Source organism: Rosa chinensis, chromosome 5, assembly GCF_002994745.2.
Source record: "Rosa chinensis cultivar Old Blush chromosome 5, RchiOBHm-V2, whole genome shotgun sequence".
Taxonomy (NCBI): domain Eukaryota; kingdom Viridiplantae; phylum Streptophyta; class Magnoliopsida; order Rosales; family Rosaceae; genus Rosa; species Rosa chinensis.
The window spans coordinates 68,548,588-68,575,222 of record NC_037092.1 but is presented as its reverse complement, the minus strand read 5'-3'; the positions used below and the strand labels follow the sequence as shown (position 1 = coordinate 68,575,222).

General features: G+C 36.8%; 2 protein-coding genes across 8 annotated transcripts; one reads left to right on the top strand and one right to left on the bottom strand.

Annotated features, from left to right (window-relative positions):
* The first annotated feature begins 10,737 nt into the window (after window positions 1-10,737).
* LOC112202859 (very-long-chain (3R)-3-hydroxyacyl-CoA dehydratase 2) lies at window positions 10,738-18,257 on the top strand. Of its 7 annotated transcripts, none has more exons than XM_040505659.1 (15): window positions 10,738-10,899; window positions 10,967-11,052; window positions 11,147-11,194; window positions 11,315-11,400; window positions 12,373-12,426; window positions 12,510-12,577; window positions 12,701-12,747; window positions 12,888-12,955; window positions 13,839-15,507; window positions 16,213-16,266; window positions 17,126-17,263; window positions 17,366-17,512; window positions 17,597-17,674; window positions 17,770-17,820; window positions 17,904-18,257. In XM_040505659.1, the coding sequence occupies exons 1-9, from the start codon at window positions 10,841-10,843 to the stop codon at window positions 13,941-13,943; spliced, it is 621 nt and encodes a 206-aa protein (XP_040361593.1). In that variant the 5' UTR covers window positions 10,738-10,840; the 3' UTR covers window positions 13,944-15,507; window positions 16,213-16,266; window positions 17,126-17,263; window positions 17,366-17,512; window positions 17,597-17,674; window positions 17,770-17,820; window positions 17,904-18,257. The 7 variants fall into 7 exon arrangements, with proteins under 7 accessions (XP_040361593.1, XP_040361591.1, XP_040361592.1 ...); XM_040505657.1 differs by lacking the exon at window positions 17,597-17,674 and adding an exon at window positions 16,794-16,829 and having other exon boundaries at window positions 13,839-15,819; window positions 17,126-17,219; XM_040505658.1 differs by lacking the exon at window positions 17,597-17,674 and adding an exon at window positions 16,794-16,829 and having other exon boundaries at window positions 13,839-15,819; window positions 17,126-17,219; window positions 17,353-17,512.
* Window positions 18,258-24,019: 5,762 nt separating this feature from the next.
* On the bottom strand, window positions 24,020-25,279 carry LOC112202858 (probable aquaporin TIP1-2). Its single transcript, XM_024343879.2, has 3 exons — window positions 25,054-25,279; window positions 24,657-24,907; window positions 24,020-24,562 (listed from the first exon to the last, which is right to left on the bottom strand). The coding sequence occupies exons 1-3, from the start codon at window positions 25,184-25,186 to the stop codon at window positions 24,182-24,184; spliced, it is 765 nt and encodes a 254-aa protein (XP_024199647.1). The 5' UTR covers window positions 25,187-25,279; the 3' UTR covers window positions 24,020-24,181.
* Window positions 25,280-26,635: the final 1,356 nt, after the last annotated feature.

The following is a 26,635-nucleotide window of genomic DNA, read 5'->3' as shown; positions in this document are numbered from 1 at the left end:
GTTTGCCTTCAGGGAAGCTAGAAATTTCTTTTCTTGTATTCCAACTTATGTTCTTACCTTTGCTTTGTTTTGTTATTTTTTTGTGGTAGTTACCTTATTTTCAAAATTGTGGTAAGTACTTTAATTGGTAAGTAAATTAGTAAATTGTGGTAAGAAAATGATAAAATGTGAGCATGTTGAAAATGAAAAGAAAAAAAAATTTGCCTATTTTCTATTTGCTTATTACTTATTGCAAAATCATATTTTAGTTGATTAAAAAAATAATTATATTTAAATATTTGGTACTTAGATTTATTTCTTCTAGATTAGGAGTTGGTTGAAATTTGTAAAAATTTAAAGTAAATTAGATTAAGAATTTTATCCATGTAACGTCGAGCTTATTCACTCAACACAACTAGGTCCATCCAATTAATGCGATGTCTAGGCCAATGATCAAATAAGAGAAAGGTAACTGAGGATTGGAAGTAGACATGTAAATACTATTTCGCAAAATTTCATGTCATTCGTTGTTCAAATGAATGGTCAAACAAGAATCCGAAGTAACAGAAAATGCTTATTTTTGCAAAAAATCCTGAAACATTGTACTAATTTTGAAATAGCATAAGTATCTCATCTCAACTCCGTTTTTCATAAAACCAAGTTCAAAATGATCATTGAAGAGTCTACTTTAAGCTTCAAAAACTGAGAGTAAAAAAAGAAGTATAGGTTTTTCGAAAATCATGGAATAACCCACTGGTTCAGCTTGGGTGTTGTCTTTGAGCATATCATCAAACACATGGTGTGCTGTAATTGAACTTTGATATTTTCCAGTCCTATTCATCCTAATGGAGTTACTAAAGCTGGGTAATAATCAAAAGTGCATTCCACAAACAACCTTGAATAGATTTAAGAACAGAAATTTAACAAAAAGTAGAGGTTCTTACCAAAAAAAAGAAGTAAGTTTCTGGTATTCATGCAAAATCGAGAGAAGTTTATGGTATTCTCAAAGTCCTCCAATTGTTCTGTCATAGTGAAATGCATAAATTAGAAGGGGTTTATAAGACATTCAAAATAAGAGAAGACCTGGAGTTGTTGAAATTGGAAAAGTCCAGAAGGAGATTCGATCAATCCATAGCTTCATACCTCCTAACTTGATGAGGAGCAAGGTGTAGAAATAAGGTAGCTATTGGTTTTCGACCTTAGAAGAAAACAAAGTAAACAGATTTAAGTGTTTCTAAGTGTTTGATTGGAAAAGAGTCTAAGTAATGAAATGGGAAGAGAACAAAAGTAGACTTAATTTTTTTTTTTTTTTAGTTATCTGAGTGTTTAGTTGGAAAAGAGTCTAGGTAATGAATATAAAGATGACAATTCAAATAAACTAAATAAATATAAGCTAAAAGATTTTGGTTAATAAAAGAAGCTGAAAATATAAGAAATAGATTAAGAAGTCGAAAATCATTTGATTTCTAGTTGGAGTACAAGACATATAAAGAAATGGGAGAACATATCTATGAATAATTTATAAATTGAGATAGGTACTAATCAAGATTAAGGAATGTTCAATTTTGACTTAAAAAGTAACTCCCTAAGCTAGTTTTCTAGAATTTATGGCTCTCACAGGCTTTTGTTTGCAATCATTAGAGGTGATGCAAATGAACTCATTTCCGTCCTCAGTATGGATTTCTGCATGAAATCCGTTGACTCAAATATCTTTAAAGCTCAATAGGGTTCGATTCTCCTTTTTTTTTTTTGAAAGAGGGCCAGTACGGCTGCCCTTGAGCCTTGATCATTAATGAAACTGCAGAATACATGGGGGGGGGGGGGACATGATACCTAAACCCCAAATGACAATAAGCATAGAGATAATGTCTCGAGATAATAACGAGAGTCTCAACAAAAAATATGTATTCTACCATGCACCAAATAGCGAAGAGTGCACTTTTGGCTACTCTATTCGCTTTACAGAGGTGGTGACATACTGGAAAGTAAATGCTTACTCGAAGTCATAAAATACTAATAAGATCAACTTTCCCACTATGTTGCCACCGGAAAACGCATCCGATGACACTTAGTTTCATCCTGCCACTAGGATGTTGCGACCATTTGGGAACTCGCCGCCTACCTAGGGCAGACAAGGCACACAAGGTGTGCAGTCCGGGACAGAGCCCACGTCGCCCTACCCCATTATGGTAGGGACTTATTGCCGGTATAGAGCCACGTCTAGTTAAAATAACAAAACAATGGAAATAAAAAGTAAAATAATTAATCCATAAAGAAGATAAAAACTTAGCCCACCAGAAAAGGCACAGCAGCCCAGAGCACAACCAAAAGCCCACAAGCCCACCCAATTTTCCGCGCGGGTCGGAGTTCACCCACCATTGTCGCCGGGACTCCACCTCAATCTCCAAGGGATCACGTCGCCGCACTTGGCCACCAACTGACTTCGCCGGCCAGATCTTCGTAGGTCCCGATCTGAAACTGGAATCAGATCCAAGACATGATCGATCACGGCCTCCATCAGCTTTCTTCAACCCCACCACAGAGGAAACAACGACGATACCACACCATAGAATCCGAGATCCTCCCCACCGAACACCAGCATCCCTTCGCCGCTCCAGCCTTTCTCGTATCATCCGCCTAAGCACAGATCGGAAACGATCAAGGAGGCGCATCTTCGCTAGCCGTACCCTCCCTGACCGCGACACAGGCGTTCCCAACTCTCTGCTCCGGCCCCATACCTGCTGTACCTCGCCGTTGGATTCAAAGAAACGAGTTGCCCGTCCGACGACGACGTCCCATGGACGAGCCGCCGGACGGGGCATTGAACCGGTTTGCATTTGTTGCTAGCGTTTTTGCTCTGACTTTCTGGGAGTGGTTTTTCTTAGGGTTCGATTCTCCTTAGGAGTGTAGAGAATTTATGCGACATTAATCAAGGTGCCATTTGGTTAGAGGAATCGGGTCATTCCGTGTCCTTGAACCAAACTCGATGTTGTAACACCCCAAGCTGCACCTCACCACCTTAAGCTCGTTACAGTTCCGCGAGTCTCTAAAACATAAATCGAATGCTCAATTTACATTCTAGAGAGCCGCTAGGCATTTTGTTTAATAAATTGTTTGTAAACGCACAGCGGAGCGTAAAAGAAATTCTGAGGTGGAATCTTTAAACCACTAAATCAGTTTGTTCGTCCAGAACTTGATACGAATAATCACTCAAAGAAAATAATAAATTAATAAGGTTTAGCAAGGTTTGACACAAGACTCACTTCCAACAAGTTCCGGAAAGCAAAGTTCTGGAAATAGAGTTTAGAATAAAGTCCAAACGATGTTTTACCGAACTTGTTCCGCACACCCAGCTCCGTCTGCTACTGTCTTGTCACCAGTGCACAGTACCTGCATCCATACTGTTGTAAGGGTGAGCTTTCGTCCTCGCTGCTCAACAGGAACTCTAACTCGACCAGGTTTGAAAATCAACAAGTAAATGTTTGGAGCTCTAGTATGAAAACATGCTTAAACCAAATATTTTAAAGGAACGACAAACTTTAATGTTTTTCAACTTGAAAACTGATGCATGATGCTTAAATAAATACGTCACCAAACCCAAGTTTTACCTGATGGCCAGTCCCATAGACCCACTACACGACCTTACCTCAATTTAATCTATCACCAGACAAGCGTATCGAGAGCGTCTGCTACCCAGCTACACACAAGGAATCAGGTTGTCATTGTGATCGCTCACTGTCCGACCGGTGTAGCTAACCCTCCGGAGGTTTAGGGAATCGAATCCAAAGAAGTCAGTGCCCCTTTCGCTCTCAAGCCATCACATTTCTCACGATTTGGTTAGTATGCATTGCATTTTAATATAACCAAACCATACCACTTAACATGCATCACTTTAACAACAATATATAAGAAAACCACTAACCGAGGAGAGTCCTGAATTCCGATGCTTTCTCTCACGTACTCCGAGAGTCGCGAACCTTCTTTTCCTAGGGTAACTAGAGTCCTAAGTTCCGACATTTCGATAGTTAATAATTTATTGAACAAGTATACGAAATCTCGAAGATTAATAAATCGTCCAAACCAACCTTTTCTGGTTTGACCAGGATTGACCATTTAAACCATTGTTTGACCAACCGAGACTTGTTCGATAATTAACCCAAATTACCGAACCTTTACTTATTTTCCTTTCTTTGCTTATTACCATTTCATATAATGCTCAAACAACGAAATTTATAACAAATTTCCAATCTCGTCAGCGAATAAGTTCGACTTTACTTAACAATTGTATCGCGTAGTAATTCGACGGAATTACTAAGGACACCCAATATTTTTCCAACATAGTTTCGACTCAATATGGATGTACCTAGTTTACTTTGGACACCCATAATTAGAAATTGATCTTTTCCACACTTTTCACAATCATCTAAAGTCTCATCAACACAACCATTTCAATATCACCAACAGATCCATCAGTTCACTATAATTTAATCCATAATTCACAAACTACCAAAACTGCACAACTCGATTAAACTAGGCAAAACACCACAGTTCATCCAATATGCCAAATGTGCCAAAGGTGCAGAACTTTGATTTACCTTTGATAACACAAATTGCAAGTGAAAAACCCAGGCTCATAATTTCAACTCTTTCCCGGAACCCGGCTAAAAACACACTGCCAAATCGATGTCCACCAATGCACAGCTTCTGAAATTTCAACTTCACCAAAGCAACAACCCATCAACAACGTAACAACAATCACAATAAACCAAAGCCGAGAGTAACTTAACTAACCTTATTTTGATCCTCAACGTTTTCTGGAAAACTCGACGAAGCTCACTCGTGATGAAGTATGGTCTAGCAGTCACCAACTCGAAATTTCCAGACTTTAACCTCAATCAAGGTCAGTCCTCGCCTATAGATGTAGTCGAGGTGGAAGACAAGCCCAGAGGTACCAGAGAGCATAGGCGGCCCCAAACGGTGGCCGGAATCGCCTGGAATTACAGAGCTCGCGTGAGACGTCTTGGAGCTTCCAGTCGTCGAGTCTCCCTCTCCGTTTAGTGCATGGACGATCAGAGGCTACTGAGGGGTAGGTGACAGCGAGACAAAGACGTTGGTGCCTGCGGGCAGTCGTGGGGTGGCCGGACGTGGAAGTTCCGGTCTGGTTTCTTTCTTGGGTCGGTGGCGTCCGGGTCAGAGAGCTCCTAGCTCGCTCTCTCTCTCTCTCTCTCTCTCTCTCTCTCTCTCTCTCTCTCGATCAATCTGGATTTTCCAACTAATCAACACCTATATAAATAGATTGGTCCAATTAACATGGACGGCTAAGATTAAGCGGTGGAGGGAATGGAAGGCTAGGATCGCGCCATTTATTTTCCATTTCTCTCTCTCTATCGATCAATTTGGATTTTCCAACTGATCAACACCTATATAAATAGATTGGTCCAATTAGCATGGACGGCTAAGATTAAGCGGTGGAGGGAATGGAAAGCTAGGATCGCGCCATTTATTTTCCATTTCTCTAATTAATTTTCAAAATCCCAAACTTCGAAAAGTCAAGATAAAAAGCCCGAGTATCCGAAAATTTCTCCGAAAATTTTCACAAACTCGTCATGTCGCGCACTTTATTATCCAACTCCTAAATTGAGGATTTCACCTTAGGAAAATTTATGAGAATATTCTCAAGCACTTGGACGATGATCGAGATCGATGAATAATTTCTCGTACGATCTCCACTAAGCTCGATACATTTTTTCGGGGCTTACAGATGTCCCTGCCATTGTAGTCACAGAGAAATAGGTAGGCAACATCTCTAAGAATAGTTGCCTATGGCGGAGGATTGTGTGCGTAGTCGCACTATCTGCGAGACAATGAAGTTTTCCAGAGTCCATTCTTAAAATAAAAGCTCATAACTAAAATGGAGTCGATATGAAAAGAACTCAAAATTTTTTTTCAAAAGCCAACAGTTACATCTTTGTTTGTAAGCACAAAGAAATCCAAAAACTAGCTAATGCAAAACAATGGTCGTCGCTTAACTTCTTTCGGTAACTCCAAATTAAGTATGACCAGGAAAGTGAGCAGAGATGTTGGTGGAGCAAAGCTCTCTTAAGTACCTAAAGTCAATGGCAATTGCATTATTACATCATTTTTGAAAAATAAAGACTTAATCAAAATCGCCGGTATCTTGATCCTGGCCAGATTTGAAGTCTTCCACTCTTAGCTCAAGATCTTCATCTTGATCTTCTTGTTCCATGAAGTGTACCTCCCTTGTTTCACGATACATCTTGTACACATTTGTAACATTCGCGGATGCCTTGCACATCTTTGCTCAATGTCCGGATGATCCACATCGAAGACAAGTGTCTTTATGCTCAAACTCCCTTGATTTAGGTGCATCAGAGGTGGGATTAGTGCAGCTCTTAGTGTTGGTGACTCCACCACATGGCCAGTGGCGTTGCCACCCTCTCTCTTCCTAAAATTACTTCATTGGTTCCATATTCGCTTATTTTGGCGGTTAACTTCCTGAGTAGAATGATTATATAGGCCAGGACGTCCAAAAGTATCCCTAGATTTAGGGTTTTGCTCGCACGTCTTCCCTTAAGGGCGCTATTATAATTAGATTCCTAAAAAGCTTTTGTTCCTACGGGTCTCGAATTATAGTTCTTTACAAAGATGTTGTCATGTTTTTCAGCGACATTCATGGGTCCAATGAGCTCATGAAACCTTGCGTTCCATCTTGCATTAACATAAATTCGATAATTCTTAGCAACCATCAGAGCAGAGACGGGGAAGGTGGAGAGAATGTTCTCAATCAGCATCACATCTATGATGTCTTGACCACATAATTCCATCAAGGATATGATGAAGGGCTTCCGAATTGTAGTCAAGTACAGAGAAATCACAGAAGCAGAGATTATGCCATCTCACTTCTAAATCCGGACGTAGGGAGGTACGAACATTCCCAAAGTGCTCTAGAGTTTTGAGATTTTTTCTTTTCTTTTCTAGGGCTTTGGATATTGAATCAAGGTGAGGGCTTCGTGCTGATAACATGTTGTAGAGAAAGAGATTTGGGAGAATGATTGTGTATTCATTGATAATAAAGGCCTCTTTGTATAGAGGATTCCAAGTACAGAATCTGAACAAGGAAAGCTAATCAAACACTGATTAGGATATCTAGAAGATTCTATCCTATTACAACTGAACAAGTAATCAGAGTTTGGGTCAGACACATAATTTATATATGATTTTTTTTAATTGAAAGAGGTCAACCCGATTTTATAATCAACAAGTAGTATCAAACGACACACCCCAATGGAGTCGTCAATAGAGAGTCGTCCTTTAGGACTTACAGAGAACCTATTCTAACAAATAGAGAACTCCACAATGCAGAGTACACCTACCTTTTAGGAAATCCACGCACCATTATTCTAACAAAACCTAACTGCTCAGAACCTGTTTAAATAAATATTTCAATCGAGTAGTAGATTTTGCGACCCAAAACTAAAAACTAAAAACTAAAAACTAAAAACTAAAAAAAAAAAAAAAAAAACATAGTCATATTCCCCTTAAACAAAAGAGGAATAATGACCAAATAAAAAGTTAAAAATAAAAGGCCCAAAACCACTTGTGAGCCCAAAGCCTAGATTGGAGAAATCCTATCAGCCTCCACCAAGATTACCTCCCGACTGCCAGCGAAAATCATGCTGCCTCCACCATAGCCAATGCCATCGGACGCAGCAAGATCATCAACCCAACCCAATGCCTGCATAGCTTGCCAGATCCAACGGGCGCTCAGCACTGTCACTACACCACTACCACAGGAGACGTCGCTGCCCCTAGACGAAGGCTGAAAGCCAGCCTTACCTTCAGCTAGTCCACCTCCAGATGCCATAACCACCGTCGAACCAGCAAACCACGTCCAATAAAGGCCAATACCATTCACCCCATCACCATCAAAGGGAGCAAAGATGCAGCGTGCAAACCAAATACCCTCGGCAGTAACAGAAGCCAAAGGAGAAGAAACCAGTTGCGATCCCACCCGGGATCTAAATCCATCAGTGCTCAGCCCAAGTGATGTAGAAGGAGAAAGCGAAGAAGAAAACAGGGCAGAAGCCAGCTTTGGTTTACCCGACATCAATGAGGAAGGCGGGAAGTGCTCCATCGAGGATGGAGAAGGTGCAGAGACGCAGACGCACTCCCAAACCTAGCAGACCTCTGCTAGGTTTCATTTTGCAAATTCACAAATCTCATAATTTATATATCCTTGAACAAGTTTTATTTTTTATTCTAGTTGATAGGTTTTTTATTTTGAGATGAACATAATTAATAGGTTTGGGTGTATTTTAAAAGAATCTTATTGGTAGATTTAATCTAATATATGATTAGGAATTTGGGTGTATAATAAAATTCCTTAAAAGTTGGCTGATGCGAAACTTATCTGGAAAAAAAAAAATTTGATTGGTTCATTGTAAATTTTCCACCAAGTTGTGTAAATCTGGTAGGAAAGAAGATTGTAGATTTCCAATGGCCTTTGATTATATTTTCTAGTGCAGTTCTGTCGTCCATTGAAAGTTGAAACATGGGGATAATATCAAGATTGCTTGAAGTAGAAAAATATTAGTGTTGGGTATGATATGTTGCTACTAAATTAGCAATATGAGTTATTGATAGGGGGAGGATTCAGAGTAGTGACGTGTACTTGCACCAACGATGGTTGGATTACATTAAATATACTTTTTGATTATTAAAAAAAAATATTGATTATAAATATCAAAGGTTGAGATCATCTTATAAGTGTTTGGTCACTTGCAATGTCAGCGCACAGAAGAATTTCTAGTCATTGATCATCGTTCTTACGGCCAGAGACGTCAGAGAGTTGGATTTTTTTTTTTAAAAACTATACTCAAAACTTTTCTAAAAGGGTAAAGTTGGATTTAACCTAGGGCTAGGCATCCAAAACCGAAGTCCCGGTACCGTTCCGAAACCGTCCCGAAATTCACCGGTACGGGCCGGGACCAAAATCTGAAATTTACTATTTTGGCCCGTCCCGTCCCGTCCGGTGGAAACGGGCTCGGTACCGGTACTAGTTTAGTCGAAACCGATTGATCCCGTCCCGTCCCGTTTAAATTAATTAAATTAAATCTTTAATTTTTTATATTACTTGGTTGGTTTTGATTGGGTAATTTAATGTGGGAACACAAAGGAATGACCACACCTGATCAAAACATTTTGACCTAAACGGCCTAAGGCCCTAAGCCGCTAAACAAACTAACGAAGATCTTCTGATCCCCAATTCACTTCTCTTCGAGTCTTCTCCACTCTCCAGATAGATTTATGTTCTTCATCTAAATCTCTGATCTTGGTGGAGACGACGATGTCGGAGCGCTTCCAGCCCAGCTCGCGTATGGCCTGGCCCATGATCTCCTCGGCGCGGCCGCTGGCGTAGACCTCCGCGTTGTCGAAGAAGTTGACGCCGTGGTCACGGCAGCACTGGAGCAGCGACTTCTCCTCCTTCACGTCCAGCTGGTTCCCGAAGCTCACCGACGCGCGGTACGACAGCTGACTCACCTTCAGCCCCGACCGGCCCAGGTTGTTGTAAATCATGCTCGATCAGTCGATCCCCAATTCACTAACCCTAGTTCTAAGCTCTCTTCTCCACCCTCCGGATCTTCTTCTGTTCTTCATTTACCTTCTCTGTTTCAGTCGCCTGGAAACTCCAAGTGGAACTGTGGAACCGCAACTAGACTTGAGGCGGCGAATTTGTACACGGTACTTGAGCTTCTCTCCTCTCTTTCTTATTCCTATTTGCGTATTCTCTCATTTATGATTGCCATCTTCGCAATTTCGATTTTCACTACTCGTTGATTTGTTGCTGTTATTCACAATTTGGTCTAATTCCCTCTTGCGCAAGTTATCATAGATTAGATTAGATTGATCATTGTTTGTTAGCTCAGAATTAGCGTGATCAAGTCAAGGAGTCTCATCCTGTTTCTGTAATTGAAGAATTTTACTTAAAAATTTGAGCTATTTCTGTTTATAAATTAATTTCATACTCATCAGATAGCTGCTGATTCATACTTCATCTCCAGGTCAGTTATTTGATTCAAATCGTTCCATGGCTAGAGCGAAGAAGGTAGCTGCTCGGCCTCATCCAACCGCTTCGGGGCTTGAAGACTCTTCAACCGCAACTTCACCTTCTGCTCCTCGGGAAATTGAAGCTCTTCCTCCAGCAAGCTCTTCAATTCATTTTAGTATTTTACATTGTTTGATTTGGTTTAAGGCAAAATTGATTGTGTAGATTTATAAGTTGCAGTGCTAAGAGGATAGCTGCATCCTAGAATGATTGAAATTTAGAAAATTTGGATAGCTGTTAAAGTACTTAAGTAGTTAAGTGTGGGAAAAAAAAAAAAAAAAAAAAAAAAGGAATCGGGCATCCCGAATTGGGCCCGGGCCCGACCCGATCCCGGTCGGTTTCGGTACCTTCGGTACCAACTTTGAAAAAATGTAATCCCGTCCCGGCCCGTCCCGAATAATATTTTCGGTACCGGGCTCGGTATCACTCAATAACCGGCCCGTCCCGGCCCGTCCCGGCCCGTGCCCAGCGCTAATTTAACCTATTTTGAAAATACCAAAATTTTGACTAGTAATAACTAATAACAATTCGATTATAGTGTCGTTTTATGCGTAGAAGTTGCGAGCTAATCCGAAATTCCGAACACGATACTGTAGTCAATGATAGACGGGTGTATAATATAAAGACCCACCACCCATTACTTCCGATCCAAATTCGGCAAACCTTCCACAAGATCTATCTTGCTATTAGTTACCCGCTGTGATTGGTCTGACGGTTGAACGCTGACACGCTAGAATGCCTTCTCTATCCAACATCTATCTCTTGGCCTACAACTCTGCTCAGGCCATTGCATGGTAGTCCCCACTAAACCCCTCTCGATTTTCAAGGTTTGTGTTGTTGAAATGAAACTTTTTATTACAGGGCAGTTTGTCTCTCTCTAAGCTTGAGCAGTGTGCTGTCCACCAAGGGGGTCAATGGAGCCTATGCTTCTGCTGGAAACCTCATCTGTCAGTGTTTTCTTTTAATTTTTCTTTTCTTTTCAAGTATTAAACTCAAGATATTGGTTGATTTCAAGTGTTGGGTCTACATCTTTGACTGCAGATTTGTGCCAGATGGTTGCGTTCTTGGAAGTTATACACGGAGCCATTGGTAAGGTTTCTGAGGCGGAATTGTATATGTACTTCTAATTTGTTCGTCAAAGACTATGACTTTCGAGTGTCATCAATATAAAGATTATGACTTTCGAGCTTATTTGCTATGAATTTTGAGGTCTGGTGCCGAGTGGAGTGGTGATTCCTCTGATGCAATGGGCAGGGAGGACAAACTGTATTTTTGTAATGCGTCAAACCCATGAGGTTATCTTCTTTTTCTTTCTTTCTTTGTTGTTGTTGTTGTTTTAGTTTGATTTTAAGTACAATAACATGTACAATTTACTGTTTTGATTACGGAGATATGAGCTTTGACTGAAGTATATTAGGGTGTTAAAAAGAGATGAACTGAAATGCATATATGGTCATACAGTTTAATGACCCAATACAGTATATATGGCTATACACTCTTGGTTCTCAGCATCAAGTAAAATTGAAGATGTTATTTGCATTTGGGGAGTACCATAAGTTCTCATGTAGTTTAGCTGCTTAATCTGTTATTCTGTTTTTGGTTTTTGTTGCTCTTTTTGCTTCAATAATACCTCTTTAGCGTCTCCAAAAGTAGGTGTAACTGATAATAGATAAAGATCGTAAACTCAAAATTCCTCCATACTCAAAACCAGTACTTTACATGGTCCACACTTGACCCTAATCTGGGTTACATCCAGATGCATTGATATTCAAAACTATAAAATGAAGAAGCAGAAAAATACTGAACTAACGAAAGATATAGGGTCTTCTATCTCTCTTCTTTCCCCTTGTTTTCAATACACAACTCCAAATATACCCCCAACCTCACCAAACTCTCTAGTACAGAAACTTGCTACAAGCCTGCACAAACCGTGAGATCTATCTTATAGAATTAGGGTTGCAAAAGAAAAGAATCAAGCATAGGGAAAACCTCACATTGAAACTGTATTTCTTGCATCTCACTCAGGTTGAAAATGAGAAGAAGGAAAAAACAGGTTGAATCTGCCTAAACTTTCTCAACCTAAGGCACGGCTGGCCAGTTTCAAATTCAATGAACAAGAAAAGAATATTGTTTGGTGAAATTACATAAATAATCCTAAATGTTGAAGTTATTCACAAATGCTTTATTCATGTCACATTCTTCTATTTATGTGGTCCGCTTATTGTGCCCAAGTTCATCGATGTCTGTTCCTTTGATTTCTTTTTCAGATCCAACAGTTGCCAGCAGTCTTTATAACTTTTGTTGCATGGAGCATCAGTGAGGTGATTTAGTTAATATTAATTTGCAATAGAAATTGAGTAAACAGTGCTAGTCAGATAAAATTCGATCATTAGCATGTATGCAGGTTATTAGATATCCAAACTACGCTTTGAATTGCATCGGAAGTTGTCCGCCTTGGCTTACTTATCTCAGGTTATATTCCTAATTATGATGATAAATTAAAATTTTACACAAAGAAACAACACAGAATACACTCAACTTAGAATGAAAGAAAACAGACAGAATATGATTTTATCTGCAATTATAATTTACTAGGTACTCTGCATTCCTTGTCTTGTATCCTCCTGGGATGGGTGGTGAAAGTAAGTTCATATACTCTAACTAGTCTTCATTTCTTTCTTCTTCTTTTTTTGTTAGAAGAATGATTTTTTAATTGGAATTCTGGAGATAGCCGGCTCCTCTCTGTACTTGATTTACTAAATGATCGGTGATTGTTATGCAGCCTGGATTATGTACCATGCACTTCCATTTTTGAAGAAGTACTCCTTCAGCTATTATACTTTTCTGATGGTATGTTCTGACTTCTGAAAGTTTTCACTGGGAGATTGAATATATATGAATATGGCTCTTCTTAAGTTTTCAATGAGGCGCTGATGGGAGAGAGTGGGCCAAATTTTATTTTTTTTTATAATTTGACGAGACTAAAAAATTTCACTGGACTTCACCTTTTGTTTAACATGATTCTAACCTTGAAGTCTGAGTAAATTTGTAATGGGGTAAAATAATTTGGGAATTTCTCTGCTCTGAAGGGATGTGATTGTAATTTCTGTTATTAGGTAAGGGAATTCCACACTGAGTGAGCTTCATCTTCTTGCTGAATCTTACCAATTTTTAAACTTCTCCTTTATCTGTGTATTTAGATCATGTTACCCGAATATCATGAGCACATCCCTTTTATAATGGACCCAATTTGAAGTATTTGTTATTTTAGGTTGAAAGTGAAGCATCCCAATCTTAGTCTATTTCCATCCCTAACTAGGTAAATTCAGGATTGGCTTCAGTTACTATAATATCCTTTTACAAATCAAAACTCATTGTTTTAAAGTCATAGTCGGTCTCTCGTTTCCCTTCCCCAACTGGAATCTCATATTCCCAAGAGCTTTAGATTATCTTTTCGAGATTAAGACGATCACAGTTTTCTTGGTCCTCCAGTAAGACTGTTCTATAGACATTTGTAAGACTGTATAAAATATAATCCTATTAAATCTTCCATCATGTCATTCCTTCAATTTGATGGTAATCTTCCTGGTGGTTTCCTTCAATGAACGATATTTCTCATTGCACATACACAAAAGGAAAGCTGGTTCCTTCTGCTAGTTTCTAATAACAAAGTCCCTTTGTTTCAGTTTTTAATATCCCTGCTAAGTATTCATTGGAAAATCTTCTGATCCAGGTTGTGCTTTTCTGCTACCCTATCCTGTGTTTGAAAGTTTACCTGCATATGGTCAAGCAACGGCGATCAAAGCTGGGTAAACAAGACAAGAAGAAGAAGAGGTGAAGGACCACTGAAAAATGGTGATTCAGGAACACGTGCTACATATAGAGGGAGGCTTACAATTGGCTTTATATTAAAATTCTTGCATATTTATTGCTTGATCCAATGACCCACCACTTGCCCTCACCTACTTTGGAGTCTAAAATTGTCTCTCCAATCTATTTTAGATGTCTAACCACTGTTATTCAATGATGTGCAATTGTTATCGTCTTAATACATTGGTTTATGAATTTGATCTATTTTATCGGTGATATGAGAAATTATACTATATACGAAAGGCCGGTTTGGGTGGGTACTGTTACTACTGTTCATAAGGTCTTGAAAAGTCGCTTTTGCCCTTGCTTTTGGATTCATGTATACAAATCTGGAAGCCTCTATCCCTTGCTTTTGGATTCATGTATACCGACCTGCAAATCTGGAAGCCTCTATCTGGAAATCTGGAAACCTCTATTTACGCCGACCTATTCCACCGACAAAGCCCTCTATCAACATCTAGAAGCCTCTATCGAATAGAGCATGGAGCCTCTATATATACCGAAATTCGGTGATTGTTTCAGGTTGCCACAGAAAGTGCAGAAATCCATCAAGCAAATAATCGTAGCCCACCGGTGTACACCCTTCTACTGAGTTACTGAGCCAAATCTTTAGAGTGAAATAGAGAGAGAGAGAGAGAGAGAGAGAGAGAGAGAGAGAGAGAGAGAGAGATTCAGGGAAGGGGATTGTCACCTCATCATCTCAGCGGTTAGTTCTTTCTGAGCCGATTTGCCTTCGAATTTCTGGGTTGTTGTTATCAGTTTTTGATTTGATCTGTTGAATATTTGGGCTTTTCTATTCTGATGTTGTTTACAATCTTGATATGATATATAGTGAAAGGGAGATAGTTTTGATAGAGTTTTTGTTGTGGTTGGTTTTGAATTGATAATATGAGTTCTTGAAGTTTCAACCTTTATTACTTTGGATCGTTCCTCATTTCGTTTGTTTAGATTTTGGTGAAAGACGTACGAGATTGAATAAAGTTACTGTGATTAATGAATCAATTCACATTTTGGTTTGAATTTTATGTGCTTCCCTCTGATCATATTCGTACTTATGAATCTGTGTAATCATCTATGGATCATAAAGATCCAATCTTGCCTTCCGTGTTTTGATTGCTTCGCAGGTTCTTAGTCATCTTTTTCGTTTCAATAGGTGTGATCACGTTTTGTTTCTCCTAATTAGTTTGAGCCATTATCTGGAATGGATCTATTTTTTCAGTTGTCCTAATAAGAGACTTCTATTTATCATACCCTCTCCAATTGAATTTCTGTACTTAAGTTTTTGTTGCTGCAAATTCCTAGAACAAATGTGGCTATATGAGGAGAAGCGTGATTTTGGTTTTATGTTTAGATGACTCATCTGTATTCAGTTTTGGTTTTTTGGTCCAAACTCTTGAATATAGACCCTAAAACACTATGCTAAACAATGTGGAAGAGTTTGGACCGCTGCTCATGACTATAATTACTGTTAGGAAGCGAAACCTGGTCCTAATTCTTCCCTATAGACTGGAAGAGAGGTAGAGGGTTTTTAGGTACCATTCTGTTTTCTCTTTTTTTCTCTTCTACCAGTTTCTTTACGTTCATGTCTCGATCTTCTTCTGTGTTGATTTCAATGATCTTTTTTTGTGTTGATTTGAATGATTTTTATTTTTATTCTAAATAGAAGTTTAGGTTATGGCTTTCTTGCCTTTGCTTTTGTTCTAAGTTTCTAACCTTGGAATTGATTGTAGGCTATGTAGAAATACTCCTCCTTCTTTCTTCTTTTCATGATCAGACTAATCAGCAAAAGAAGAAGAGGTTTCATTTTCAGCCAAGGCAAAATAAGAATTGGGGTTCTTTTCTTGGTATTGGGTGTTCTTCGATTATGTCATATTGTGGTTTTCATTGAGTTATTTGTTTGTGAATTTTATGCGACACTAGATGGTGGCTCACTTGATTTGATGGCTTCAATTGTATGATGCCTATTTTCTTTTTCTTTTTTTTTTCTACTGGTAAGTGATGACGTGATCAGAGATGTATGAACATGCCTATTCTATATATTCTAAAGTTACTAACTGATGTATGAACATGACCGAAGAACTCATAGATTACAGTAGAAACAAATAGAAGAAACTCATTACAAATCAAAATTCTGTTTTGCTTATTATTCTATTAGTTTTTATGTAATACAGCTTCTATTAGATTATCTATATATTGTTCTCAATTTTTAAACTGATACCAGTTTTTATCTTCTACAGATTCTGTTTGCCCTGCAATTTCACATCTAGGTGATTAATTAAAACAACTTCAAGGTATGCTTTTGATCTATCACAATTTCAAACTTTTCACTACTGATCTATAGCATCTGCTTTGTACTCTTAATTTCAATAGTTTCTTCCAGTAAAACTAATTATCTACCAATGTGTTTTTTTTTTTTTCCTTCACAATGATGTAAACTTTAGGCACTTAAGTGTCTATGAATCTATAGTTTAGTTCATAGATTGTTTTGAGTTCTTCAGATTTATAATAATTTCTATGCAAAAAGGTGTGTGCGTGGTTCTCTGAGCGCTGTGCTTTTTTAGATTGTTTGCTGTTATTGTGAAGTTGTATGCGTCTTTAGGCATGTCAATTTTAGTGTTTTTTGTGGATTTTGGGTATAAAGCTAATATGTTGGCAGTTGTATTTGTTCATTTATAAGTTTAAATGCCTAACTTTCAAAATGTATAAGGCTGACTAGGACTTTCCCCACAGTATATCCTTAGTTCTTTATGTTTGTGTTTCAATGGATAAGCAAGTTAAGCATCTATTTATTTGATGCTGCATATTTATGTGTATCTAGCTAGCTTACCTCAGCTCATTCACAACAAAATTCAAGGTAATATAGTTGAGCTATCCTTTCTTGTTTTTTCCTCTCCCGTGAGGATGAAACAAATTTAATTGAGCTTTGATGAGGAGGGTCAAAAGTTAAACAATTTCATCTGATTTTAATAAATTATGATCTTCTGTTCACTATTTATCATTTTTGATTTTGTTTTTGTAGTATTTTAGCCCTAAAAAGAATTCAGAATAATGTTTAGTCTATTACTAATTTCTGTAGCAATTATGATTAGTGTGTCTATTATAAGGAGTAATCATTTGTCATTTGTAACTATTATGTACTTTTAAATGCAGTTATGGCACCAAAGATGAGGCACAGCAAGATGAAGAGATTATTACAAGAACATCAGGCTGGAGATCATAATGATAGAGAAAGAATGCAAGAAATGTATGATTATCAAAATCTTTATACCAGTGTAACTAAGGCTGAAGGTGCTGTTTCCAGTTTAGATTAATTATTGAATCGTGTTCCATTGAATGAATGCTTTAGCTGCAAAATCAAGCTAACTAACATTTTTTAGATTTTGTTTACAGGATTGACTGAATCAAGAACTTCTCAATGCAACAATGTTGACGTATTTCAGCATCAAAAGAAACGATTAAGAAGTGATAAAGGAAATGTTACTGCAATAGAAAAGGAGCGTGTGTTCAGCAATCCAAACTCAAACGTTTTTGCCTCAGGTATATGACACATAATCTGTACAATTGGTTTAATATGACGAACATTAGAAAACACACTGAAATAAATAGTATTAATTTCTTTAGATTGATTTTCACGTGTAGAGGCACAACAGTGTTTAGAAAACGATTGTTCTCAATTTGTGCGTCCAACTGAAATAAGAGGTTTATTTTTTGTAATTAATAATCAGTTCATGTTTTTACAATACAAATAGCCTTTATTTCTGGGGTTAATCGTTTTCGCCAAATTTGGTGTTCAGGTCAAGCTACGTATTCAGTTGGGCAAGCAGTATATCAAAGAAGTAGACAAGGTAATTCATACTCGATTTCACTTACTATTTTGAAATAATAATATTATATGAATTGCTGACAAGATATCAAATTTTGATTACAGTATCAACTGTGACGTATGAAGATTCAGGCGATAATATTCATACATGCTCCTACTGTAACGCATCTTTTTGGTTTGGAGAGGCGCTTAAACGATCATCATCAAATGAACCTCTTATTTATACAAACTGTTGCAAGAAAGGCCAAATCAAACTTGAAAAGCCAAAGCCAACACCTGCTTTTCTTGAAAAATTATTGGATCCAAATAATGGTTTAGAAAGCCGACTTTTCAGAGAGAATATCAGAGTTTATAATTCAATGTTTTCTTTCACATCAATGGGAGCAGCAATTGATTATAAAATAAATACTGGATCAGGACCTTATGTTTTTAAAATTAGTGGTCAAGTTCATCATTTAATGGGTTCTATGTTACCTTCAAATGGGGAATGTCCTAAATATGCTCAATTATATATATATGATACAAAAAATGAGGTTTTAAATCGTCTTAATGCTATTGATCCTACACATGATAATATAAATATTAAATTAGAAATTATTGAAGGACTTATTAAAATGTTTGATGAAATTAATGAATTAGTGAAAGAATTTCGAACAATAAGGGATAAATTTGAAAATCATTCATTACCTTCATTGAATATGACTATACTTAATCGTCAACTTACTGATAGTAAACAATATGAAGAACCAACAAGTGAAGAAATTGGTGGTTTAATAGTCGGTGATATTGGAGAACACAATTCAAATAGAGATATTATTATCGAATTAAATAGTGGAAAGCTGCAACGTATTTCTAAAATACATCCAAAATATATGTCACTACAATATCCAATACTTTTTCCATACGGTGAAGATGGATATAAAATAAATTTACAAATGCACCAAATTGGAGGAAGTTCCACACAAAAAAGACAAAAAATATCAATGCGAGCTTACATTACATATCATATTCAAGATTGAAATAATGAAATAAGTACTTTATTAAAAGGTGGACGATTATTTCAACAATATTTAGTTGATGCTTATGCAACAGTTGAAGAAGATCGCTTGGATTGGATTAGAAGGAATCAAAATAATTTCCGAAGTGAAACTTTTAAACATCTTTGTGCTGCTGCTTCAGCTGGAGTTAGTAAAGGTCGTGACCTAGGACAAAAAATTATTCTACCGAGTTCTCATACTGGAAGTCCTAGAGATATGATTAACAATTATCAAGATGCTATGGCAATTTGTAGACAATACGGTAATCCTGATTTATTCATAACTTTTACGTGTAACGTAAAATGGCCAGAGATAGAAAGATATTTAAAAATATGCCTATATACAAAGTTGAAGACAGACCTGATATAATTTCAAGAATGTTTAAAATAAAATTAGATGATATGATAAAATATATCAAATCTGGAAAACCTTTTGGAGAGATTGAAGCAGATGTTCATACAATAGAGTTTCAAAAAAGAGGATTACCTCATGCTCACATGTTATTCTGGTTGAAAAAGGATTACAAATGTTATACAGCGACTGATATTGATTCTATTATTTCAGCAGAATTACCAGATAAAAACGTTAATCCCGAGCTTTTTAAAGTTGTTAGTGAATTTATGATCCATGGACCTTGCGGAGAAATAAATCCAAAATCTCCTTGCATGCGAAATGGAAAATGTTCTAAATTTTTTCCAAAACCATATAATACAAACACTATATTTGAAACAAATACGCCTCCAATATATGGACGTCGAGAAGATCATGCAAAATTTGTGGTAAAAAATAATGTACATATTGGAAATAATTTTGTTGTCCCTTATAATTCAAATTTATTATTAAGATATAATGCTCATATTAACGTTGAATCATGTTCTCAATCAATGTTAATTAAATATTTATTTAAATACATTAATAAAGGTCCAGATCGAGCCCGACTATTGCTGCATGATGACTTAAATGATGAAATTACAAGTTATTTGAATTGTCGTTACTTAACTCCTCATGAATCTGTATGGAGATTATTTGAATATTCAATTCATTCTCGACATCCAGCTGTACAACATTTGCATATTCACATGCCTTTAGAGCAAAATATTGTATTTAATGAATTTCAATCTGTTCAGTCAATAATCAAAGAAAAAAGTACAGAAGATACTACGCTTACTGGTTGGTTTAAAGCGAATTCTATTTACCCAGACGCATCTAAATTAACTTATACAGAATTTCCAAGCAAATTTGTTTGGAACAATCGAAATAAATGTTGGACACCAAGAAAACAATGTCAGACTATTGGTCGAATAGTACATGTACCACCAACTTTAAGTGAATTATATTTTATGAGAATGTTATTAAATATTCAAAAAGGTTGTCAAAATTATGATGCAATAAAAACAATTAATGGTATTACATATAATTCATATCAAGAAGCTTGCCAAGCTTTGGGATTATTAGGTGATGATAAAGAATGGACTGAAGCACTAAGTGATTCTTTATATACTGCAACGGCTTCTGAAATCCGACAACTCTTCGTTACAATAATTTTATTTTGTGACGTTGCAAATCCTGAAAAGTTGTTAAATCTGTTTTGGTTAAATATGTGTGATGATATTTTGCATAACACTAGGATTGAAGTTGGAAACCCAAACTTAATTTTGTCAGAATCAGAACTAAAAAATAAATTATTATACGAATTAGAGCAAATGTTTAATAAATCATCAAGCTCACTTAAAGATTATCGATTGCCAATGCCTAATGTAGATAAAATATTAAACTTAAATAACAGATTGTTAAAAGAAGAATTAGATTATGATTGTATTCGATTAAAACATGAACATGCAAATTTAGTTAGTCAACTAAATGCAGGTCAAAAATTGTTTATGACGAAGTAATTAAAGCGATTAAAAAAAAACATGTAACACATTTTTTGTTCATGGTCATGGAGGAACCGGTAAAACATTTTTATGGCATACAATAATATGTAAATTAAGATCTGAAGGAAAAATTGTTTTAGCTGTTACTTCATCTGGAATTGCTTCATTATTACTTCCAAAAGGTAGAACTGCTCATTCTCGATTTAAAATACCTTTAACAATCAATAATTCATCGATATGTCTAATAAAAAAGGGAACCCATCTCGCAGAATTGGTTAGTAAAACAGAATTAATTATTTGGGACGAAGCTCCAATGTCTAATAAATATTGTTTTGAAGCATTAGACAAATCTTTCCGTGATATATTATCTAATCCAAATAAATTGGAAACTAATAAACCATTTGCCGATAAACTCATGTTATTAGGTGGAGATTTCAGACAAATTTTACCTGTTATTGCAGGAGGAACTAAAGAACAAATAATTGAAGCTTCATTAAATAGTTCATATCTTTGGTCATCATTTAAAGTATTTCATTTAACAGAAAATATGAGATTATCAAGAACAAATTTAACTAATGAAGAGAGAATAAATATTTCAACTTTCGCAAATTGGCTATTGGAAATTGGAGAAGGTCGTATATGTTCAATTAATGATGAAAATGATATAGATACATCTTGGGTTGAAATCCCAAGCGATCTTCTTATTTACAATTACACAAATCCAATAGAAGCTATTTTCCTTGCAATTTATTCAAATTTCAAAACTAATTACGATAATTTTAATTATTTAAAAGAACGTGCAATTGTTACACCTCGAAATACCACAGTTCAAGAAATAAATGATTACATTATTAATCTATTGCCAGGCGATAAAACAACTTATTTAAGTGCTGATAGTATTTTATTAAATTCTGGAGATAATGAAAACATTAATGCCTTATATCCAATAGAATTTTTGAATAAACTTGAATTTAATGGATTACCATCACATAAATTAATTTTAAAATTGGAATGCCCATCATATTATTAAGAAATTTAAATCAAATGTCTGGCTTATGCAATGGTACAAGATTAATAATAACAAAATTATTTGATCGATTAATAGAAGCAAAAATATTAACAGGAAATAATATAGGTCAAAAATGTTTTATACCAAGAATTGTTCTTACTGCATCTGAAAATAAATGGCCATTTATTTTTAAAAGACGACAATTTCCAATTAGACCATGTTATGCTATGACTATTAACAAAAGTCAAGGTCAATCATTAAATCAAATTGGTATATATTTACCAGAACCTGTTTTTACACATGGACAATTATATGTAGCACTTTCAAGAGTTACTTCAAGAAATGGGTTAAAAATTTTGATAAATAATAATAATAATATGCCAAATACATATACCAAAACATAGTATATAAAGATGTGTTACAAAATTTATAAATAGAACCATATGTAACATTGTGTCACTAATAAGTCTCTATATATTCTATACATTGGCTATCAATTCCAGTCAAAATCGAGCAGAGAAGTGTCTATGATTAATAAAGTGAATAAGACTTCTACCTTTGCTTATCACTATTTGGAACAATATCTAAAACATGATACAAGCTCTGTGTACAACCTCTTGACTCAGTGTCGTTGACTTCATTTTGTACTTTTTGAATGCATTTGAATGAAACTCATTCAGTGCATTTTCTCTAGCTGCAACTACTGTAATTTAAGTTTTTGGACAAATGCAGCTAGCTAATCAGCTAAAATGTTTTGTACAAGTATGACTGGAGTTACCAACTTTTTAAACAAACTCCAGTAAATATGTGAACAAACCTGTGGCATTGCGCGGTTGATTTTCAATAAAAAAATTCATTATTTCATTAAACTATTCATTAATAACAATCAATTCCGCAGCAAAGTGCGGCACTATTTCCTAGTTAGAAAGAAATGTTAGTTGGCAGCACTTGATATGTTTTATTTTTGTGTACCAGAGTTGATGCTTGAAATTAGATCCTTCAAGCTGTGTAAGCAAGTCACTGAAACAGATTTGTTATGAGACAATAGCCTTTTGGTCCTTTGCACCTCCTTTGGATGGAGTTTATGGAAATAGAACATGTAGTTTGAGTCTTTGAGAAGCTAGTTTTGCCATTTGTTTTTCTAGATGCCTTGGATCTGGTCTTGTACTCACTATAGCTTTTATTATACTGATCAAAGCAAAACAAATTAGTCATGCGACACATGTTATATGGTAAAGATCATAGTGTAGATTCAGCTCTTCGACTTGCTTCTTTCCCTTCTCTTTGACTATTCCTATCACAGTCTCCGGCTTTGATTGCTCTGACTGGATACTGCCCATGCCTGTAATCAGGGTGACAGCTCCTTCTATAGGTTGGGGATGAGTTTCTTGTCTATTCCTTCTGTTCCACATTATCTCTAATTGGTTGTTATACTATGCTGTTTCTGGTGTATGGAACTCTGATCCATAACACTTTTGGGGTAGCATGTGAGTAAAAGTATATGTCGGCACACGTACACTTGCATGGTAGAAGACTCCCATTGTTGTAAATCATTTCAATCATCATTCCCTCTCAATAGCTTTTAAGACTTTTGTGTTCCCCCTTTTCTCTGTACCAAATCCTTCGTCTCTTTCAAGGTCCGTTGTTCTCTTATTGTCTACACTGTCCAAGCTTTCAATTATTGACATTGTAGAAGTAGGGTTAGGACAACTGGCTCTGTGTCTAAGCTGCATGTCTAGGGTGGCTAAAGAGTGATCCATGTGCTGAACATTGACTCGCAGCCGAAATGTATTTAGTGATCGGGTACTCATGAACACCGATTGATTTATACACACTCCTAAAATGTCATCATCATTTGCTAGTTGCAGTTTATATTTTTGTTTCAGTATATTCCATTCCCAGTTGAACTGCCAAAATCACATCACGAGAGAGCACGTATTAGCTAATATTAAGGAGTACGACTTTGACAATCGAGTTAGGAAACAGTTACAGAATGACATTTCGAGAGTGCTAATCGCTTCTTAAATTTTTATGTTCACGATTTAATTTTTTGACAGAACCAGTACTAGAATGTGCGGCGAGCATGGCACATCTGAGAATGATCCAAAGGCCAGTCTGTATTCTAAGGCCTATATGTCACGAGTTGCGGTTTTAGCCCTTCTGTTGGTGTTGGTTTTAGTTGACTTAGCCAGCCTATTAGCTTTTAGTTTAATGAGTTGGTGGCTAATTATCCTTAATTATTCAATTCTAGAACATGCCTCTCTTAATTTGCACCTAAAATTAATTAAACTGATCACAAGATGAACAGAAACAGAACAATACAAAGTTTCATTGGAATCAACAATTAACAACAGCCAAATGCAAACATCAACAAACCCACCCACTTCACCAAGGAAAAAAAAAAGACTAAAATTCAAAAACCGATTTCATCACTTGAACCGAGAGTGGAAGCGTCACAGTGGCTTAGGAGTAGTCTGTGGTGGGTAGTGGCTCGTGGGTGGCTGGGCCGATGAAGATCCAGTCGTAGATGAGGGCAGCAATGGCGGCACCAAGGAATGGGCCGAGCCAGTATACCCAGTGGTTTTCCCAGGACCAGCTGACGACAGCGGGTCCGAAGGAGACTGCTGGGTTCATTGAAGCACCATCGAAAGCACCACCGACCAAGATGTTAGCACCAACAATGAAACCAATGGCAATTGGTGCAATTATGCTGATGTTTCCGGCGGACCTTTTGTCGATGGCAGTTGCGTACACGGTGTAGACCAAACCGAAGGTCATCACGATTTCGAGCACCAATGCGTTCCATACTCCAACACCAGTCGACAGGGAGAAAGCAGAGATAGTCTGCATCACATATATAAGAACTATGTTAAGAAAAGTTTGTGTTTTTTTTTTTTAATAATTGGAACTTATGATCGAGAGTGACTTAGTGGCTTACCATTCCATTGGTTGCAAACTTGAGGAGCAAGCAAGCAACAACGGATCCGAGCAGCTGGGCAATCCAGTACAAGATAGTCCTTACGAGAGTGATGTTGCCGCCAAGGAAGGCACCGAATGTGACAGCGGGGTTAACATGACCGCCGGAGATGTTTGCAGCTATGGCAACCGCCACGAAAAGGGCAAAGGCGTGGGCCACGGCCGCGGCTATAAGGCCGGCGGGTGTTGTTGATGCATTGTCAGTGAGCTCGGCTGCCAAAACAAAAAAATACAAGATTACAAACAAATTCTAGGTTGTAAAAACATTTTTATCTATATGTTACAGTCTAGATTGACAATTTAACAATGAAACATATTTGTCGTAACATAAATAAAGGTGACTATAGTAGGGATCATACCAAAAGCTACGCCTGAACCCGAGCCAGCGAAAACAAAGATGAGGACGGAGATAAACTCAGCAAGAGCTGCTCTGAGAGCGTCGACGCTCCCGAACTCAGCCGGGTTTCCCACTGCAATACTAGAAATCGGCATTCTGAGGAATTTGGACTTTGCTAAACTTTCAGAATCCAAATTCTAGAAATGCTTTACCTTCTCTGCTTTGCTCGAGTGCCTTGGTTAGTGTCATAGTGAATGTTATATATAGGGGTTCCCTAAAGAGAAAGTTGACGGCTTGCACAACCGGAATAGGCAGTCACCAGCCGGTAAACATCTGAATTTCTACGACCGCGTACTATTGGCGGCCACATGTCCTTGTCTGGGTGCGCTAGTAGGCGGGCCTCCAATTTGATCTCATCTTGACACGTGGACGGCTGATGGTGACTTGGGGCTTTGACTGAACGGTGATGGGGGGAATTTGATCACGTTCACCGGCCAATGGTTTGTTTTCGCGCCTTTGCGGTGGCGGGGCCTCCAATGATTGTCGTAGTTTTTGCTTTGCTCGACCGACCATCTTTATATTTTATAATTTTTTTATTTGTAATTTTATGGCTGATGGGGATTTAGATGTGCTGGGTTCGTTATCATCTCTCTCTCTCTCTTTTTTTATTTTTTTATTTTTATAGATGATTTATCGTGCACTAATGCTAAATTGCTAATCAAACTTCGTCACAAGTACTTATTAACGTAATTATGGTGAGTAATTGCATTTTCATTCAGTTCAAATTAATAATGAATTCATTTTGCGACATCGATTGCTATATAATGTGATTAGCTAGTGTGCTTGATAAGAATAGTTCTTAATTTATCAATATACCGAGTCCAGAATGTTTAATGCTTTAGGGGTGAGACAGATTTCCCTAATTTGCTATATAAATAATAGAAGTGGGGTGGTGCTATTCACACATCATTTTTCTCTATTCACACATCTTCTCTATTTTTCTTTTACTTTAATTCAATTTTTTTAAAAAAATTACCCTAACTAACCTTCCTTATAATAAGGTTTTTTTTTTTTTCTTCCTAATTCGCAAGTCAATCATCCTCAAATCCTAAACCCTTATTTTCCCGCAGAGACAGAGGACTTCAAAACTCTTTTCGATTTCCTATTTTCTTTTTCATCAAAAACTTCTTTAGCATAGTCATTTTATCTCTCTAATATGATGTTCTGAAGTTTAATCATGGTAGAACAAGAAACTTTAGACCCATCTTTTAAGAAAATTTTACATTTGATTTGCAATGAAGACATGGAAAAAAAAAATGAGTTCAGTGATCATTCGAGCCACTTTGAATCCATTATTCCTGGTAAGATTCTAACTGAAATTATTTAGTGTATTTGAATCCATTGAGCAACTATATAACTTTACAACAACATAATAATGATGGCCTTATGATTATAAACATGATTTGTTCTATTATATTATGCTAGTAGAGTATAATTTTTCCCCCACATGAATATTGCAAGTCATTGCATTCAATATTATGGAGAGCATCTCCAAATTTTGTGTACATCTTCAGCTGCAGTGTAGAAGCTTGTGGCTAAAGTGG